The sequence below is a fragment of the Ornithodoros turicata genome, chromosome 8 (assembly GCF_037126465.1).
Source record: "Ornithodoros turicata isolate Travis chromosome 8, ASM3712646v1, whole genome shotgun sequence".
Taxonomy (NCBI): Eukaryota; Metazoa; Arthropoda; class Arachnida; order Ixodida; family Argasidae; genus Ornithodoros; species Ornithodoros turicata.
Window position 1 is genome coordinate 18,684,899 of NC_088208.1, and position 20,842 is coordinate 18,705,740.

The 20,842-nt window shown below is 44.6% G+C and overlaps 1 protein-coding gene across 1 annotated transcript in view; it reads right to left on the bottom strand.

Annotated features, from left to right (window-relative positions):
• The window catches only part of LOC135366026 (corticotropin-releasing factor receptor 1-like), a 248,136-nt gene that overhangs the window by 3,734 nt on the left and 223,560 nt on the right, over positions 1-20,842 (bottom strand). Inside the window, exons 7-9 of the mRNA XM_064598679.1 lie at positions 18,611-18,741; positions 12,870-12,955; positions 11,557-11,692 (exon numbers count right to left, since the gene is read on the bottom strand). Of these exons, the coding sequence (XP_064454749.1) occupies positions 11,557-11,692; positions 12,870-12,955; positions 18,611-18,741 (353 nt within the window). The remainder of the gene's footprint in view (positions 1-11,556; positions 11,693-12,869; positions 12,956-18,610; positions 18,742-20,842) is intronic.

Below are 20,842 nucleotides of genomic sequence, written 5' to 3' on the forward strand. Positions count from 1 at the left end.
AACACGCTATATGGTCGCAATAAGTTACCATATATGGGCCTCCAGAATGGGACCTCGGCACCACATCGGGGATGTTTACATTCCGTGGCACGGGAGTGGTGCCTTCTGGACAGGGCACAAAGATTAAGTACCTCTATAACAATCCCTGTTATAACGACAGCTATCGGCAGCGATACTCGCATATAAAGCACGCCGGTAGCGGTTGTTTTCTCCGTTGGCGGCGAAACCAGTCAGTCATCGGAGCACGCTCGTGTAAGAAGAAGGTGAAGAAGCAAAAAAGTTTTTGAAAGACCCCAGATTTTTCAAACTATTGTTACGTTCGCTTCTTAAAAAAAAAAAAACGCGCCTATCTCTCTAAAGCTCGAGGAACACATGTCGTTTGGAACACTGCGAAATGCTTTTCTGTGTCACTGCTAAGCTACACAAATTGCTCAACGATCCTTTAGAGTGTGTTAAAAAAGTTTCTATTCCCTCGTTACTTCAACTAAGCGCAGACGAAGAAAGAGCGAGAGCGACAGAGAGAGAGAGAGAGAGAGAGAGAGAAAGATTAAATTAATGCACGGACGAACAACGACTCGAGTCGTGTTCAAATGATTTTGTGTGACGAAATGCCCTCATTCGTTCTGACTTTTGCAACTTATCCCAGACATGTATGGGCAACCTTAAATGGTAGAAGGGAGAAGAAAAGGACGCATTCAGCTTCTCAACTGTTGTTAAAGGGGCACTGAAGTGAAAAATTGTGGAATTAAAGATGTCGTTACTTTGACACCGAAGCAAAAGGAACGGGATTCATCCGTCGTGACTTATGAGCGAAAGAAAGAAATCGCAAGGTACGCTGTCCCTCTCCTTTCCGAAAGGCGCAACAATGCGGAGAGGCCTCGGATTGGTTCTGTCTAACGATCTCCCGCTACGATTGGACAGATCGTTTGAGAAGACCATAGAGAGCCCGCTCCGCGTTGTCGGGCTTCGTAAGAGGGAGAGGGAAAGAGTAAATTGCGGTTTCTCTCGCTCATAAGTCACGAACGACGCAGCCTTGAATCCCGTTCCTTTTGCGTTGGTGTCAAGGTAACGACATTTTTACTTCCACGAGGGGACTATTTTGCACTTCGGTGCCCCTTTAAAGGTGAAACAGAGCCCGTCGTCGCATTAAAATTATTCTTGTGGGCTCGGTTGCTATTCATTTGTTGTTATGGCCGAGCCATGGATTTGCGAAGACGCCAGTGTTTGGAATTTAGGATGTACCGTCCGTATTTTCCGGTCTATAACGCGCGCGTTATACATTGAAAAAAAGTGACGCGAAGAGGCACTGCGCGTTATCTATCGGCGCAAATAACTAACTTGGATGACCGTGGTGCGCGTTATCCATCGATGCGCATTATACACCGAACTTTTTTCAATTTTCGCGAATTGTAAGTAGTGCGCGTTATACATCGGTGCGCGTTATACACCAGAAAGTACGAATTATATCGGAGCGTAATGGAGACTACGAAATTCTTCCTCATATTTCTGGACAACTGCAAACTGAATAAACACGATTTACCACACACTACGAATGTTTCCTTGCATTTTCGACATTTCCCTGAAAATGCCGAAATATATCCCCTCCATTCGGAATATATCGATTGCAATGGACACTTTCTGGGAGTGATATTCCACTCCTCGTCTGAAAGATGAGAAAAAGCGAACCCCAATTTTCAATAACGAAATGTTTTCAGCTGTCACGCATGATTGTTCTGTCACTGACGAGCTATGAAAAGGCTTTTCAGAGTACAGATAGAATAGCATACACGCAGAATAGATGGTAGACAACGTGCAAGACGAGGGAATCCTAAGCTTGGGCAACACACAAAACACAAAAAGTCATCAGTGTAGTACTTTCCGTGTTTTGTGTGTTGCCCAAGCTTAGGCTTTTCTCGACATAGATTTTCAGACTATGGCCTCTATGGTGGCCTAGAGAAAGCTGATGTCTACTTAGGTTTGAGCTTGTCATGCTGGAACGTAAGCATTAAGTTGCCAAAATGTGTCCCATATCCAAGCATATTTGCCATTCCATTTACACGCATGGTAATGATCGGTGGTGCAATACATCTTACTTCCTTACTGATTCCTTTGATTAATTTACATCTTACTTCCTCACTGATTCCTTTGATTAACTTACACCTTACTTAAACGGTGTTTTTACATACCAGTACACCTTACTTACTTAACTTACACCTAACTTACACCTTACTTCCTTACTGATTTCTTTGGTTCTGGTGCAATACATCTTACTTTCTTACTGATTCCTTTGATTAACTTACACCTTACTTCCTTACTGGTTCCTTTGATTAACTTACACCGTACTTCCTTACTGGTTCCTTTGATTAACTTACACCGTACTTCCTTACTGGTTCCTTTGATTACCTTACACCGTACTTCCTTAGATTCCCTTGATTAACTTACACCTTACTTCCTTACTGGTTCCTTTGATTAACTTACACCGTACTTCCTTACTGGTTCCTTTGATTACCTTACACCGTACTTCCTTAGATTCCCTTGATTAACTTACACCTTACTTCCTTACTGATTTCTTTGGTTCTGGTGCAATACATCTTACTTCCTTACTGATTCCTTTGATTAACTTACACCTTACTTCCTTACTGGTTCCTTTGATTAACTTACACCGTACTTCCTTACTGGTTCCTTTGATTAACTTACACCGTACTTCCTTACTGGTTCCTTTGATTAACTTACACCGTACTTCCTTACTGGTTCCTTTGATTACCTTACACCGTACTTCCTTAGATTCCCTTGATTAACTTACACCTTACCTCCTTACTGATTCCTTTGATTAACTTACACCTTACTTCCTTAGATTCCTTTGATTAACTTACACTTTACTTAAACGGTGTTTTTACATACCAGTACACCTTACTTACTTAACTTACACCTAACTTACACCTTACTTCCTTACTGTTTTCTTTGGTTCTGGTGCAATACATCTTACTTCCTTACTGCAATGCATCGTATGCTAATGTTAAGGAGCCGGAATGAGAATGCTGCCATGTCGGACGATGGCAGCACCGTGATGTACATCTGCGTGTACTATAAATTGTTCCGTGCATTTGTGAGTTGCGATTTAGTATTTTCCGCATCACATACTGTTGTTGTTTATTTTTGTCCTCTGTTTAACCTAGAAATCGTAACTCGCAACCCCTCTTCCCCTACACTCTAAAAACAGAACTTCACCGCATTGCACTCTGTGCGCCAACCATTGCCACGAATGATAAGGTTATCGCTTGTGATTCGAGTAGAGAGAGGGGCGTACGCCTTTTTGTGGCAATGAAAATTGCCACAAAAAGCGATATCACAAGCGAATAATAATAAGCGAATAAAAGCGAATCACAAGCGATAACCTTATCATTCGTGGCAATGGTTGGGGCACAGAGTGCAACACGGTGAAGTTCTGTTTTTAGAGTGTAACATAGTCTTACTATTATCATTTTATTATTACTATAAAAATCTTTTTTTTTCATACGATATAGGCGCCGATAAACACCCGCCGAACTTCCGTAAAAGTAAAAGTAAAAACATTGTTGAAAACTTTTTTCATGCATAGTAAGTTACATATTTATGGTTGGGCATCTCAGTGACACATAACAAGAAGAAGAGCACGCCCGGGAGCACCCTGTAATTGAGACAGCAGCAAGAGAAAGCTATCGCGCACCGAGTGATGACTTCTTAATGATCCCGCGCTGACCTCAGGCTACACCACTTCGGGGACCCAGATCGCTAGACTCTACCCCAGATTCCCTAGGGATGGGCCAACCGAATCCGCGAATCCTCGAATCGAATTTTTCGAATCCACCAACCACGTTTGTTTGTTTCTTTTTAAAATTGGCGCCTGCGGAGTCCGCCGAAAACCCTAATAAGCCGGCCTGCGGCGGACCCATTAATACAAAGCTTTCAGCTGCGTTTTCTTTTTTGTTTACATTGTGCTGGACTGAAATAGTTGAGACAGGAAATCTTGCATCACAAGTTTAAAAGCAACATGGTTTTGCTTTTTAATTGTTTCTTAGTTTCATGAAAAGAATTCAGATGCGGAGAGCTCATGTATTTCCTGTAGTCGATGAACAACACATATATTATTAAATATTAAATGGATTACATGTAAGAATAAGTACGCGGGATTGTTTTCTCCTGAAAGTGAACTATAATCTGTTTTTCATTAAACAAAGGTATCAAATTCTGCTTCAAAACACTTTTCAGTAGAAGTGTTTTATTTTTTTTTCCTGGTTTTTTAAATTCTTTTTTAAGAAAGGATTCGAAAGTTTCGAGATTCGTAAGATTCGTGGATTTGCAGAACCTTCCTGGGGTTCGGATCACGACCTACTAGATTATAACGACGAATTCTGCTACGCCCACATCGCATTTGAAATAACGTTGCTTGTATGGTAATACTTGCAGATGCCATCCATTACGCAATTTTTCTTAAGTTTACTTCACGTATCAATATTCCCCATCAAGCGTAATATTTTTACACCGTTGATTTCCTTTTGTTACGCGAGGCAAGAACTGGACAATACCAATTAGACCACCCTATACAAATACATCGAGGCAAAAAGGTTAAAGGTGCAATGAGATGACATTTAACATGGCCCCCCCATGTCCCCCACTCATTCCTGCTGTGCTCTCTACATCTGTTCATGTCTGTGCGCCCCTCATAGCCACAGTTGCTTCGCGGCGCTAACACAGAATTAAAAAAAAAGTAACATGGCTCGAAACCCTGTGCACACCATGCAAAATAGTTTCGCTCTGCGGTGTATTATAGCTTCGCAATCAAATTTAAAAAATAAAAAATAAATAAATTAATAAATTAATAAAATCGGAGAAAGCAGCCGCGGACGGCCGACACGATCCTCGCGTGACGTAGGCGAATTCCCCGTGCCTTTTTTTCATTTTGTTTCTCGCTCAGCTCACGCGCCGCTCCTGCTTGAGCTGTGCCGCTGTGCGTCACGAGTCACGTGCCCGGGGACCTCGTTGCGTCACGATGCTTCCTCGTTCTCTGGTACACTCTCTTTACGAGTGGAGGGTTTTTGGAAGGTGCGCGGAACAGAGGCCTCGCGCGCGTGCGCTCTCTACCTGTGTGAGGCCGACAAGACGAGCACTTTCAGGAGTGCCGACACCACCACTACCACCACCAACACCAACACCACAGGTGTGACATAAACCCACCATCTTTGTAAAACTACCCTCAAGCGGGTGCTTTTCGCAAAACCGCCATCTTGTCCTGGTCACACGTCATAGGAAACGTCATCTGGAGGTCAAATGACTTTGTTTACATGTCGTTCTAGCGCTTGCCGAGGTCGCCGCGTCTGCCGCTTGTCGACGGCATTCGTGGTCTCGGTGTTGTCTTTGATGCGAAGCTTCAATTTCATGAGCATGTGAGAGCAATTCGTTCTGCTGCTCTGCGTATGCTTGGTTTGCTCACCTACAGCTGTAAAATGTTTTCTTCTCACACGGTATTTCTTATTCTCTACAAAGCTTGCGTCCTTCCCCGACTTGAATATGCGTCAGTAGTATGGAATGCTTTATGTGCCAGCGATATCAAACGTCTTGAAGCTGTGCAAAAGAGCGCACTTTATATTATTCATTCGCGTTTCTTGCGGAATGTCCCCGCATTTCTATCGTATGACTATGACAAGCTATCAAATTACCTGCACTTGCTTCCTCTTGTTAACCGCCGCCACATTCATGACATGATGTTTCTTTATAAATATGTGCACTCTATATTTGATTCCCCTTTTCTGTTAGGCCGCCCAAATTTTTGTCTCCCGCGTGCTACTCTGCGGAAACCCCCAACGTTCAATGTCAACCACTGCTGTCCTAATGACCCCCTTACACGATGCCAAATCTTGTTTAACTCGCTCCCTTCATCTCTTGATATTTTTTCAGCATCATGTACATCATTTAGGTGTCATATCTCTTCTCATTTTTCGGAGATTTCTTTTCTTTGACTTTTTCAGATAATTTCCCTTTTGTTGCAGTGCGATTGCACGTGTTTCTCACATTACAATGTGCGTGTGCTCTTTTATCGTTTTCAATTCAAGTCATGTATTTTTTTTCTTCATGTACAGTCTCTTTTGTTTTTGTGTGTGTGACCGCGTAGATTGTGTCTTGTTGTTAGTGCATATTGTATTACTGTATTTGTATGTATATTGTGTCTATTTGTAGTGCATTGTATTGTATTTGTGTGCGCCAACATTAAGGCCGTCACGACCGTTCTTGGGCACCAATAAAACATTATTATTATTATTATTTCTGTCGGCATAAAACCAAGAGCTGAACGCATCTTGCCAGCGTATGCTATACGATGCATCTTCCGCGACATGGTGGCCCATTTGTCCCCAGTTTGTGTAAATAGCACCGGCTCAGTGCGTCATAACGCCAGGTCGTCGTCGCATCTTCGGAAGTGGTCAACAGTACGAGGCCTCATGGACAAAACTGCGCATTTTGACTGCGACATTACAGGATAAAAATATTTACCGTGGTGGAAAGATGTCGAAAACGGTGCTCGGAAACAGCAAGGGCGTTTGTGTACAAAAGATTTTACAGACGATCACGGAGGCAGCCACCTTTAAGGTCACGTTTGCGTGGGCGTTTGCTGTGACGTGCGACCAGGACCCGTCCAGAATGCATTGCGTTCGCCGAGCACGTCGTGTATGGAGCAATACATTGGATGCTCCCCTGTGACCACCACCACCGCGCGCGCTCTGTAGATCACCTGCACTTGTCGTCCTTGCGCACGAGCTCATTACTTGTTGTCAATTTATTCGTTCCAGTTCCAGTTCCAGTCCGGCACATCAGTTCTCCTTTAATACACAAAACTTTCGCACGTGTCACTTTCCTCTATTTATATGGTTCAGCCACGCAGCGACCACGCCAAATATGCTGCACGAAGCGGAAATCTGATCTGATTAATCGACGGACTTTTCTTGTTGAAGGATCTCCTCTTGCGGCTGAAACATATGCACGAAAAACGTTTTCCTTTCTCCCCCAGCATATGAATCACGTCAACCTCTACCCAGTCGACGGGTTTAATCCCTTCCATGCCTCTGCGTAGACCTGTATGCGTAAGGCGCAGCTATTAATAACAAGCTCCCATTTCCCGCCTGAAATGACGTAATATTTCACCCCCGTATTATTTCGCCAGCAGCGAAACGAATGACAGTTATGCAAAAAGAAACATTCCGTTTCTGATATGGGTCAACGCTTCGTAGAGATATATATTTGGTGAGAGGCATTGACAGTCAGTATGCATATCGCGTGATATATGTTCACGAGAGCACGATGACATCGATCTTATTCTGCGCGTACATACTCTGTATGTTTTGGGTTGTCCAGATTAGCATACGCGATAAGGGATGCTTTCAATGATATTACACGTATATGCAGGGCAACTGTAGTTTGTGAAACGCGTAAGGCTGTGAGAACATATCTGGATTTTTCGGATACCGAAGCGATTAACTGTGTGTTCGATTCGATTAGACGACTTCAGAAAATCCCAGTGAGCTTAGCGCCACTTTGAACTATGGGAACTTGCTGATAAAACAAAAGAGGAGAAGGTCTCCAAACTGTTTCGGTTCCTCCTCTTTCGGCCGATCGTCTACGAGGAGTAAAGTCGGCGAAAACGAAACGTGAAGGACAGTTCATTCCAGTAATCTCCCAGGATGCAACGCGTACGCAAGGAACACTGGGATTTTCTGAAATCGTCTATTGAGAATCGAATATGACATTGCATTTTCCAATTTCAATTTTTTCAGAATGATTCTGTGTTAGCGCCGCGAAACAACTGCAGCTATGAGCGGCGGACAGACGTGGACAGACGGAGAGAGGACAGCAGGAAGGATGGGGGGACAGGGGGGTTTTGCTGCGTCCTTGAGCTGGAGCTGCAACAGGAGCTGTGCAGCCAGTCTGCCAACCCAGGAAAAACCTCAGACAGTACAACCGGTGGTAGGATACGAACCTAACACCTCTCAGTCTTCAGCAGCACCTTGGATACCACCGAGGAGCGGACACCTCAATCGACCATGCCGCTGGTTAAATTTAGAATCGAAGGGATATGTATCTTTCAAACCGAGTATATATTCGAATAGTAACTCGAAAGCTGCACGAGAAAGTGTCGCAGGAAACGGCACACAGCGGTGACGATCATTCTAACCTAACCTAACCTAACCTAACCTAACCTAACCTAGCCCAACCTAACCTAGCCCCACCTAACCTAGCCCAACCTAACCTAACCTAGCCCAACCTAACCTAACCTAGCCCAACCTAACCTAACCCAACCCAACCTAACCGAACTTAGCCCAGCCCAACCCAGCCCAACCTAACCCGACCCGACCCGACCCAACCCAAGACCCGTTGGGGCATGTCACGTATGCTGCATATATCCGGACATGTGTTGTACATGGACGCATATAGTTCCGTTATGATATCCTAATAATAAAGAGGAAAATATAATCTTTTTGCAATAAAGCAGGCTTTGCAGGTTTGCAAATATGACCTCGTGCTGCTAACCACTCTCGGGTATGGTAACGGCACCGGTGCCTAAGACTCACTCGGCCGATGTGATGCAGTGAGAATTCGTAGGGACAAAGTAACACGTCGAGCAAGAACCATTGCGTTATTTACATAAGATACATTCGTCTAGTACGCTTACGCCTGCGGTGATAGGCAGGCCGGCGGCAAAACGGAGATCAACGGAAGTCACATAACTTCAATTTGATGTTGTCCGTGACGTGAATCCAGGACGATATCACGAACTACTAGATACTTTTTTATTTATAACTACCATGGTATAATCAGCGCCTCCTATGCAGAATTCCATCGGCACGACCCGCTAGGGGCGCTATGCATCGGCCCGTGGGAACTTCATCGTGATTGGACAGTGAAAATTTGAATTATGAACGTGCAGAAGCGAACACACAGTGGTATAGCGAGCGACTACACTGTAAATTTCAGAACACCTTTTTTGGTGTGTTTGAGGTGTAATTAGGGTGTAACATTGCATATACTCCCCTATTACACCTTCTATGGAAAAGACAGTCACCAGAAGTGGTGTTAATGGGGTGTTAGTGTTTCGAAACACCCTCTTTCCAACGTGTTATCACATTTTGGTGTAAATATGGTGTAAATGAACAACATATATACTAATGAGACTTTTATTTGGGGGATATCCACAGTGGGTGAAACATGTGTTCCAGTTTGACATTTTCTTAAGAAAAGGCAATGAATGGATATGTGGCGAATAACGAATTACCTTCTTGTGCTGTCAGTACCTAATATTTACGATATGACTTCATCATTAACTAATACCATAAAGTAAAAAATACTTGTCCTGCCCAATGTTTTTGTGGACATTATGTCAGATGTCAGCCCAATACAGTGTGGTAAGCAACGCAGTGCATATTCAGCAAAAAAGAATTACGATAAAGGATTGGCAGAGCAAAAAGTTGTGTATTCACAGAACAGAGGAAGAGAGCATTTGCATAAGGAATACAAGGGTACATACTGCACTAAAAACATGAAACCATGAAGAACTGTATGTTCAAGTGAACAAAATTTGTACTAATATCTGTATTTATTAATTTTATTTTTATTATATTTCATTTTATTTTATTTATTTATATGTATTCATCTGTATCATCCGTATCATTTATGTATCTGTATCAGTTTGGCTTACAGTGGTTGCTGGAATTAGATTGCTGGGATTCCAAAGGCCAACCATGGCATCTTCAGAGATTCCAGAGACGCGTTCGCGGACTTCATTTCGCCGTGTCTCATATACGACACATGGTGCACTCCATTTACACCCTTTCCAGAAGGGTGTACAGATTCCACTGGGTGTAGGATTACACCAAAAAGGGAGTCAGTTATGATACCGCCGAATTACACCAAAAATGGTGTTTTGAAATTTAGTGTGTATGAGGTACCCGGGTTCGAATCCCGGTGCCGGCTGTGTTGTCTGGGGTTCTTCTGGGGTTTTCCTCAGACGCAGTCAGACAAATGTCGGCACAGTTCCCTTAGAAGTCGGCCCAGGAGGCACCTTCCCCCAGAATCGTGACGTTGCCCACCTCTGTGAGGCCACACAGCGATATACCGCTGTGTGGCGGTGGTGGTAGTGCTGTCGTCTGCTATATACGTATAGCAGACGACAGCAACGGTACGCGTATTTCGAAACCCGTCAAGACGCAACGAAATGATGATGATAATTAATGTACCACTTTTGCAAGAACGCACGTCTCATGGGACATGTACTGACTGTGCGAAAATTCTAACGTAAGCTTGAGTACAAGACATTATAGGAATTAAAGAAGCAATAAAAGGGCCGATGACTAGCGCCGCCGCTAGCCTCGAAATTGCGGTGCTGGGGATGGGTGCAGAAGACATGGTCTCTACATTCTGGTAGGTCGTGGTCGTACCATAACGAAAAGTAGGTGGAAGGCCCTTGCTATTGGGTAGGTCGTGGACAAGACGACAATTTTGCCACAAGCAACAGCTTGATGGTATAGTTACAAAAATGGCGAGTGAAGACATTCCTGTGGAGAATCGTTGTTTAGTATTTGCTTATGAACGAAACGGGGGAGACAATATGACGAGATAAAAAAACAACAACAAGAGAATACCGCTGTCACACGATCATTCCAATAATCATTGGACGCAATGACTACTGAACATTTCGAGTACGATTGGCGCTGTCCCGCTGCATTACAGTTACATCCAGTGCTCCTTGAGCGGCTGGCATGCTGCACACCAGATGGCGCCCCGCGTGTTCGTCTCCATGGTCTGCGTAAGTTTCGGCAGACAGAGGGTGTCCAAAGTGACGAAGAATGGCAGGCAAAAAAAAAAAAAAAAAAAGAAAGTGCGGTAAGTGCTCATTATACGTAACCACTAATGTTCATGTGCTTTTCTGTACGACCGTGCGTGGTGTAGAAAGTGAAAAAAAAAAAGTCAATTTGTAACAACTCTTATACTGAACTCCCATTACTTTCCATGGCACTTCTTGTAGATTTATTGTGTGCGTGTGTCTAGCGCTTGCGTGTTCGTTAATCAGGAGGCTGCAAGCGGCAGGCTTAGAAGCACCTTTGACAGCTTACGTTTCACGGATCCGCATTGAGTCGAGTACCATATAGGAGTACGATAGGAGAACCATGGGAGTAACATATAGGAGTCAGTGGAAATACAAAGTAGACGCGTAGCAGCATCCGATTACGATTCAGGTCTATGGTCATTCATTTCGGGGCCGCTGGAACGCTCATGTGACAGCGGGTTAACACCCTTGTGAAATGGGCAGTTTTCAATTACAATTGAAACATTGCGTTGGCCACTGAATATAAGCCACCTAGCGTGAAACGAGTCAACCTGTCAGGGAGCATTGGGTTCAATGCTCTTCGAGAAGTTGATACGTTAGACGCTTGGTGGCGCGTGTTCAATGGCGACTTACTTCAAATATAATTGAAAACTGCCCGCGGCACCCTATAGGGTCAGACAAACAGGGTCATAAAGCCACGTGCTCACCTGCGACGACTGTAAGAGGGCGTTACAGATGACGTAGGCGGTCTCGAAATGAGCGTCATCACGCGGATTGATGCAGAAGAACAGGTGGGTGATCCCCAGAAGCGGAAACAGCAACGCCGTCGCCTTGGTAACCTTCCTGCGAAAACGTTATTTGGCAGCGCAGGTCAAACCAGTGCTGCACTGGTGCGTGACTTCGACAAATTATACTAACGCAATTGTGCGCCTCGCAAACCGCTATAGAATAACTGCCGTGCGCTCGAACACAGTAAGTAAATAGTGACCCTAACGACCGGAACTTATTTGGAACCGCAAGCTCGCCAAGTCAATTGGATTAGCTCAAGACATTAGACCGCTTCTCCTCCCTTCTTGGCTGATGCAACGGAAGCAATATACTTGGGTACGTCGTGGAACAACTGTTTCTTCTTCTTTTTTTTTTTTTTTCAGCCACTCGGATCACTAAATCGCATAGAATGAGTCGTCCATTTCGGGGACCCGATTTTGAGCGTGACTCTTTTTACGGAATTGCGTTTTGAAGGAAATGGAGACAGATTACGTTTTAGGCGGACGTAGTTCGATGTAGTGCTGTTTTAGCGAAGTGCTTGCTCCGCACAGGCGTCTTTATGTTTCGCTTCGGTTCCCTTCTTAGTTCGGAATACACCACGGTACTCTAACGGGTGAGGGAGGGGGGAGTAAAAAGGCCAGTAAGCTGGGGTGGAATTACAGCTCTTACGTTCCTATAACTGCATTTACTCTCTCCGTCTTAGCCACGCACTCTGCAGCATTGGACTTTTACGCGTTGCACAAGAGTTTATTCCGCTGCACTGTAAATAGTTCAAAAAAAAAAAAAAAATCGCAGAAGCTTGAGTTCATCTCGTCCCTAAACGAACGAATGTTTACGGCAAATACAGCTAGTCCGAAAAAAAAAAAAGAAAACTGCAAATTCTTTTTCAACTGCCACATTTCAGTCATTCACGTTTTTAGGCACATTGAGGGTTATTCTGTTCCTGCAAACGGTTACTTTCCGTCACGCGAAAAGGAAAGTAGCCATTTAAAATACTATCCGTATAGCAGCACAATTGCAATTTAAACTACTATACTATACTACTATACCTACTACCACAACTATACTATTGCAATTTAAAAATAGCATTCCCGGTGCCCAGGTTTTCTAATCACCCAGCGTAACAAGTAGACTTCACTGCATAGCACGATCAAAGCCAACCAGTATTTACGACGATATCGTCCTTTCTTTATGTCTGTGGATGCGTAACACCTTATCATTCGAGCGTATAGATCCGAGGAAACTTACTTACCTCATCTGCATAGTCTCGATGGAGGCGTTGGACCTCAACTTGGTAAGCAGGATACGAATAATGTTCACCAAGAAAACTGTGTTTATCTGCATATCAAAGCAAGAAAAGAAGGACACAAATTAACCTTGCTGTGCATTACAAGAGCACGCCAGGACCCCTTCGCTTAGAGGGGCAGTAAAGTGCATAAATTACTCCTCGCGAAATCAAAGACGTTGTTACCTTGACAGCAATACAAAAGGAGCGGGGTGCATCCGTTGTGCCGTTCACGATTTATGAACGAAATGACGACGAACGATTTATGACAACAACTACTTTATTGTGAGATCATGAATAGAGAGTTTCATCGCCAGGGGCGATACTCTACCCCATTCCTGGTGGTGACATGGGGGAATGTAATAATGAGCCCCTACACAATAAGAATCGAAGTCCTATACGATGTCCAAAAAGGTGAAACGAGCTCTGAAGGCAGGGCGTTGGTGGGCAGGATTTGGCCAGGGACCAATCAATTTTGAGAGAGAGAGAGAGAGGTGGGGGAGGGGACAAGAGTCCAGCTGATTAATGGTCGTCCCGATACTCCGACGTAGAGCGGTTCAGACAGCATCTCAATCCGTGACCGAGCCGGAGGAATCGTGCAGAAGCCGAACGCGGTAGGTTCGAGCAAAGGAGCGGAGATGGAATGTTAACTCACGTGACTTCCGGCGTTTCCCTGGTAGTCAATACGACGACGACAACGACGCAAAATGCAGAACACGGCGGGCGTGGCGCAACAAAAAACACTACTCAGCAGAAGCTGGCGCAGTCACGTGACCGGAACCCAACCAGATTTCGCAACCGCTCCGACGGCGTTGGCGAGAGCACGCTAGAACGCTCCGAGTTGGAGGAAAAAGCTCCCAATGGGCCATTGGAATTCGGTGAGAGTGCTCTGTTTCAACCAGTCAAAGATGAAACGCCGCTCGACAGCACTCGAGAGCGATCGGAAGCTACCGGACGAAGACACCACAAGAGACCCGGAGAGTGTGGTTCGGGAAGGTTGGTAGTGTGAAGAAGAATGTGCTCTAGATCTTCCAGGGCACCGCAGTGACAGCAGCTAGGAGAGTCAACTTGTCTCAAGCGGTAATGCCATTGAGCTGTAAAAGCCACATCGAGTCCCATCTGACGAATTAATGCAGCCTCTCGACGAGAGGTGGTGTTTCGTGGCATGCGGAAGGCGAGCGTTCGATCAACTCTTCGGAGCATAGATGAGGGAAGAATGTCAGTTGTCCACTAGAGGAAAGCCAGGTGTTTGACGGGGCGGCGACAAATGGAATGGCGGTCTCCTCTCAGCAGAGCAATTCTCGTCCGTCTCCGAGACGAGAGAGCTGCTTCTGTGGCGCCGTCGGCCTGTTCATTCACCACGACACCACAATAGGCTGGTTCGTACACAAGGTTTTAAGTCATCCGTCACTGGGGGTGCGGATGAGCCTCGTATATGCCAGATTTTTCAATAGCTTGCAGTCGAACGAAACCGGAAATTACGCGCTGAATATAACGCACTCTCTCATTGGTTCTCCTCAAACGAGATGCCCATTCATCGCGGGGGATCATTTGAAGAGACCAATGACAGACAGTTTAACATTACCACTCGTCTTGAGAAGGAGGAGGAATTTTCGGTTTGGTTCGCGTATAAAGCAGGAATGACGCAGCGCATGAATCGCGTTCCTTTCCTTTTATATTGCCGTCTAAACAGCGGCATACTTCATTCAGCGAGGATAATTTTTATTAATATTATTTTAATTTTCCATTGCTTTGCAGAATTTTTGCAAGTGGCTGCCGATAGGGGCTCACGGCGGATCGGCCCCATAACCATGGCAGCCAAAAGCACAAAATGCGATCAGGCTTTGTTTCTAGGTGACATTGGCATAGCTCGGCTAAGTTACTCATGATGGCCATCACGAACACCATTCACTACAATTTTACAGCAGAATTCCAAAGATGAGTTTTGAAGTTGAGTTCCAATTACGGTTTCTTAAAGCTGAACTCCAATAAGGGACTTCCAATATTATAGTTTTTTATAGGTTGAATTCTAATAATGTGCTTCGAAGTTGAACGGTCGTGATGTTGATGTTAAATGATGGATTATGATATTAAATTAGTGCGTATGTTTTTAAACAAAAATGCCGGCCTATGGTTTCCAGCCATCTCAAAACCTTTCATTCCGGATAGCTCCTTCAAGCATAAACCTTTATTCTACGGGCCATTGTGACGCCAGTGCGCAGTGATGTACTTTCGATAGTCCTCTTGTAGGGTCGTAACTTGCACCTATGATCTCACTCCGTCCCATAGAAGCAAAGCAGTGGATGCAGTAGTCTCGCTGACGCAACTTCGCGATGAGTATCTCCGGTTCGCCAGATTTATTCTTCGTAACGGCGAAAAGATACCCTTGGGGACCCAGAGCGCGAAGTTCATGAATGTCTGATGTGGCGCTTTCGCTGAGGTGCACTGGTGATATAAACAGATGTCGATGTCCCACGGGATTGCTGAGCTGTTAAGGCCTTGCTTTAACGGACGTCTTTGTCCTCCTCCATGTTGTTTTCATGTTCTTCATTGGACACACGCATCCATGCGTCCATAGACATAAAGCCAACGTACTACTGCAGCACTCGCACACACGAGGCATCGAGCGATGCGAAATCTTTTGAAAGGTACTACACGGGACAGACACATATCCGCGAAAGCATTGCTGTGCGAAGTTGACCTTTCGTACAATACATATTCATGTGTTGCAACCGTCTGCGACAGCAGAGCATGACGGCACATCTGCTTTGCAGACAATACGAGAAAAACAGCACAAATTCTTATCACGCTGTGCTGTACTGTGTGTCACTTTGTGACAGCTCTTTGTTATCCAAAGACACGCAAATTCTGTCCAGGAGTCAAACAATTACTTTAATGATGAACTGTCGTTAAATCAAGCCTTACCGGTCCCTAAATATTCTCGTTTTAAATGCCGTCACCACCGTATGCATATCCGTATCGTTAGTCGCGTAGTGTGTGTCTCAGCGTTGAACAGGTAGCATAGTATCACTACGTCGTACTCATTAGTACTCGTATAATCAATTTCGTTTAGTATATCGTAGTATAGTACAGAGAGCATAGAATCACGAGCACCATTAGCGAATAGTACAGCCCTTTCAATGAAAAAGAACATTTCCGATACTGTTTTCAGTAAAGGAACGACTGCCATATGGTGCTGTGAGCAGAAATCCGATTCACCTCTGTCAGCATGTTCAGGTAGGGTAACCTCGCGATGATGTTAGCAACTTAAAACTGCCCATTATACAGTTTCTGTTCCGTTGCGGCTGCGAAGTGATGATGATGATGATGATGAACATGAATATGGCGATGAGAATGATGAGAAATGGGATGAGCGCCTCCCAACCTTTTCTTTTTTATTTGAGTATATTCTTTAGCCTGCATGTGACTTCCTCCTGTGAGCATTGACGTAAGTGTCTTACTGCGTGCCCTTCAAAAAGAAAAAAAAAAGAAAAGAAAAAAGATCAACGATCAAAGTCTCTTGTTGTGCAACATTCTCTCCCATTGCTCCAGCTGAGGAAACGAGCTTCCTTGTATAACATTGTTTCCTCTTTCGGGAAATGTGTTTTTTTTTTTTTTTCTTTTCTTTCTAGCCGTATACGGTAAAAGGCAGAACTTTTTTATGAGGTGCTTCACCACTTCGTTCCGACTGCCCTGTTCTCATAGAGGGTCGTCCAGTATACGTGCATCTTGCATGGAAGTGACGTGGACAGCACTATGCCGAGCCTTTTCCGAGACTCTGTAATGATACTTCGTGTCTTTCTCTCCGCACGCAGACGGAAAATGATAACCGTCTTGCTCGCATGATTATATCCAGCGCCGTGCGGCGAAACGATTCAGGAAGATGCGTTAGTGTCTTTTTTTTTTGTCTTTTTCTTTTCCTGTTATCGTTTTCGAGATGTACACGAATGCAGTTTGATAGCAACACAGTGCGACACAGTTTGCTTGGCCATGGAGTGCTTCCGCCGGTTTATAGGCTTTCTCATTTCCCTCTATCCCGGCGTGGGAGAAGATCCAGTGAAGATTCACTGTATCTTTGTTCAGTTACCGCATGCTAATCTGGTTGCAGGGTCTACACTCTTAAAAATGAACTTCACCGCATAGCACGCTCCTAGCCAACCATCATCTCGAATGATATCGTTATCTGCCCTGATTTGTTGAAAACGGCGAGGCGCACGCCTTTTTGTGTCACTTATGCTGTTCATAATTGTCACAGAAAAGGCGTACGCCTCCCGTTTTCAACAAATCAGGGCAGACAACGTTATCATTCGAGATGACGGTTGGCTAGGAGCGTGCTATGCGGTGAAGTTCATTTTTAAGAGTGTATACGGTGGCACCTTCCATTTCCAGACGTTAAAGTCGCTTAGGGGCACTTTCAATTTCAATTTCATTTTCCTTTCGGGTGGAAGAGAGTAAAAAGCCACGACGAAGACTCGGCTCCCAAGGAGACTTTACTTATTATTAATTTACTTATTTATAATTATTTATCAATCGTTCGTGCTCAACACCATGTCCGCCGTATTTCAACGGTCTTATCCTGCTCTTTCGAGAAAGGTCGTATTCCACCGCAACTTCGACAAAGTACTGTCGTCACTTCCGCTTCTTTCATGGCAGCAAAAGTGAGCGTTGGACTCATGGGCCAAGTTTGCCGGATGTTCACAAACGACTTCCGGCAAGCACGACGACTCCGAGAAGACTTCCTCAGCGCAGGAGCATCATTGTCTTTTCGACTTGTCGCCTGTGGTTGTTTTTGCTCTCTAGCAGATTCAATGCTCCCTTCAGAACGACAAGTCGACAACAAGAAACAGACGATAATGGTAGACAGATGGGAGAAAGTACAGTCTAGCTGGTACATGATGATGATAAGACAACCAGAGACACAGGGACAACAGCAACACTTGTTGGTGTTCTGCCGAGTTCCCCATTCATCGTCATCTGTATATTTGTATGTTTCTTGTGTAGTGCAGTTTGTGTGTGTTGTGTATCAATGTTGTGTGTTATTGGGCCGTGCCTCGTGTGGCGAATTTCCCCATTCATTCACCGTTAATTTTTTTGTTGTTGTTTGTAGTTGTTGTTGGTGTTGTTCTCCCTGTTTATCTCAGTGTCTCTGGTTTTGATGATAATGATGGTGACACGGGTGTTTCATCGTTGGCGTGGAAGTCGTCATGGTACAGTCTTGATAATGATAAGGATTCGGCAGGTTGGTGATCTCTACACTCATGGTTTAGGAGTGGGAGGAAATACGAAGGCAGATGGCTCTGCGTCTTTGTCTTTCGTGCATCTGTCTTCGTGTTTCTTCGCTCTCCTAAACCATGAATGGTACACTCTTAAAAATGAACTTCACCGCATAGCACGCTCCTAGACAACCACGATCTCGAATGATATCGTTATCTGCCCTGATTTGTTGAAAACTGGAGGCGTACGCCTTTTTTGTGGCGCTCATGCTGTCCATAATTGTCACAAAAGAGGCGAACGCCTCCCGTTTACAACAAATCAGGGCAGACAACGATATCAATCGAGATGATGGTTGGCTAGGAGCGTGCTATGCCGTGAAGTTCATTTCTAAGAGTGTACAGTCTAATACAGAACTTCACCGCATAGCACGCGCTCGACACTGACGTCTTTCGGGGTGACTTTTTTTTTTTTTCTCCTTTCGATTTTACGCTTACCAAAAGTGCTGCCATCATGGGGCCAGTGATAACCCACACGTAGGGCAGGTTTCCGTAACCTTCCCAGCAGTGGCTCCGCAACTGGGATTCCATCACTAACGTCCAGGCGACCATGCACAGCAACGGTAGCCCTAGAAGAGGTGGGTAAAAGCCACATGGTAAATGAAAACATAGCAAACTGTCCGTAACGATGGCTTTCTCGCACCTAACATCGTTCTGAGGCAAGGTACGCTCCTAAAAAAATGACCTTCACCGCATAGCACGCTCCTAGCCAACCATCATCTCGACTGATATCGTTATCTGCCCTGACTTGTTGAAAACGGGAGGCGTACGCGTTTTTTGTAACAATTATGAATAGCATAAGTGTCATAAGTGTCATAAGCATAAGTGTCATAAGTGTCACAATCGTTCGAGATGATGGCATGTCCATGTTTGATACAACATGCGTCTAATAATTCGTGTCTTTACTTCGCGAGACGGCTGTGCCAAAATACGTCTGCCAGCAGGCAGTTTCTGTAATGAATCTGAAAAATTAAAGTTACGCTCATAACTAATAAACGAACACCTCAACGCACTCCATAAGGTTGCAATATCGCAATCACATTCACACGATGTTGACGCAATAGTTTAAAACAAGAGGTACCAAGTTCCCTCATGACTTTGCAAAGAACAAGGATTGCTGACCCTGCGATTGAGCAACACTAAGCATTCACGACAGAAAGAAGACGGTTAAGAGCATCTAAATTTTAATGAGACGAGACTTTTGTGCAGTAGGCTGCATTTCTTCAGGTCTAACATCAAGTTACACATTTCAGAATATAAAAGACATGTTGCAAGGTAGAGAGCGAGGGCTGCATGGTACAAACATAAAAATAAAAACAAAAACATATTTACATACAATTTATTTATATTTATTTTTATTTTTAGATATTGCTATATTTTTTTATGTTTGTGCTGTGTTGATGCATTCACGAGGAAAACAGATATGTGAATTAACACACCATGCGGGCTATACACATATTCACAAATCGGTAAGACCTCAATGTGCATTCAGTGTTAAGGCCATAAAAAAATACTAAGTAAACCTTACACGAGGTATTTATCGTATTATGCCCTTCCTCCAAAAAAATGCAGAGAATGGAGAGATCATAATAAACAAAATATACGTTTACAGCAGAACCAAAGAAACGTATTTCAGTAGCCTTCCCTGCAATAATTCCGCCTGCTGAAAGTCTAAACAGCATTTCTGTTTGAAAACTCTCACGGATGAAATGTGCCAGAATCGTGTCCGCTTTGTTTCCAAGAAATAAACAAGCGTCTCAATGCCTCCTGCAAATGGCACTCTAGTCAACCTCCCGCGAATGGCACTCTGGCCAATGAGGCGTGCCACGGTTTCCCGACAACGCCCCTTGCGTTGCGGTAACCGCGGAACGACAGAGTGCACAACAGACACATCGTAAGGGTAGCAATAAAGGTTCGAATGTTCGGTAACGCTCGTTTTGGATGAGAGTATCGACCTCGTTCTTGCTTTTTTTTTCATGGTCTCTTATCGTAGCTCTTTTGTCCTTCGAACCATAGTATTGTCGTGTTTCTGCCTCTGCTTTCTGCGGGAGACATGTGATGAGCTTTATATGGCTCACCGGAGATCGGAAGGGTTTCAAAGAATGCCAACCTTGCTCTCGCGCTCATGTATCGGGAGAACTGTAGCGTTAAAGTAGCGCAGAAGTCATTTTTAACACCCGTTTTTTTTTTTTCCCGTAAAACTGTTAAAGGGGCCGTAAAGATGGCCGCCAAACATTTCACAAATAATGGCACCCCATGAAAGAACGCAGGCAGTAACACCGAAATATACATTTCGTTCGGCTCGCGACAGGTCAGTGACCCATATAAACGCTTTCAAAGCATGAGTAACACAATCGCCTCTCTCCACCACGCATATACGTCACATGGATACGTAGCCTTCTGCAGTCCAATCGGGGGCCGAGCTCCGAACATGACGTTTCAAAGTACCAGCCAATAAACACGCTTCATTATCAGCTGGGAGGCGGAGTGCTCGTTTCTCTGTGCGGGACTACATTTTGTATGCTCCGTGGTTCCGAAGTTCAGCGTTATGGCATCTCCAACATCTTCGGCTGGCGCAAACGTCAACGATTGGGGTGCTATCGTGTGACGCGATTCGAACCCGGATACCTCCCAGTCACGACGTGACATGACCCAGCACGCTAACCACTG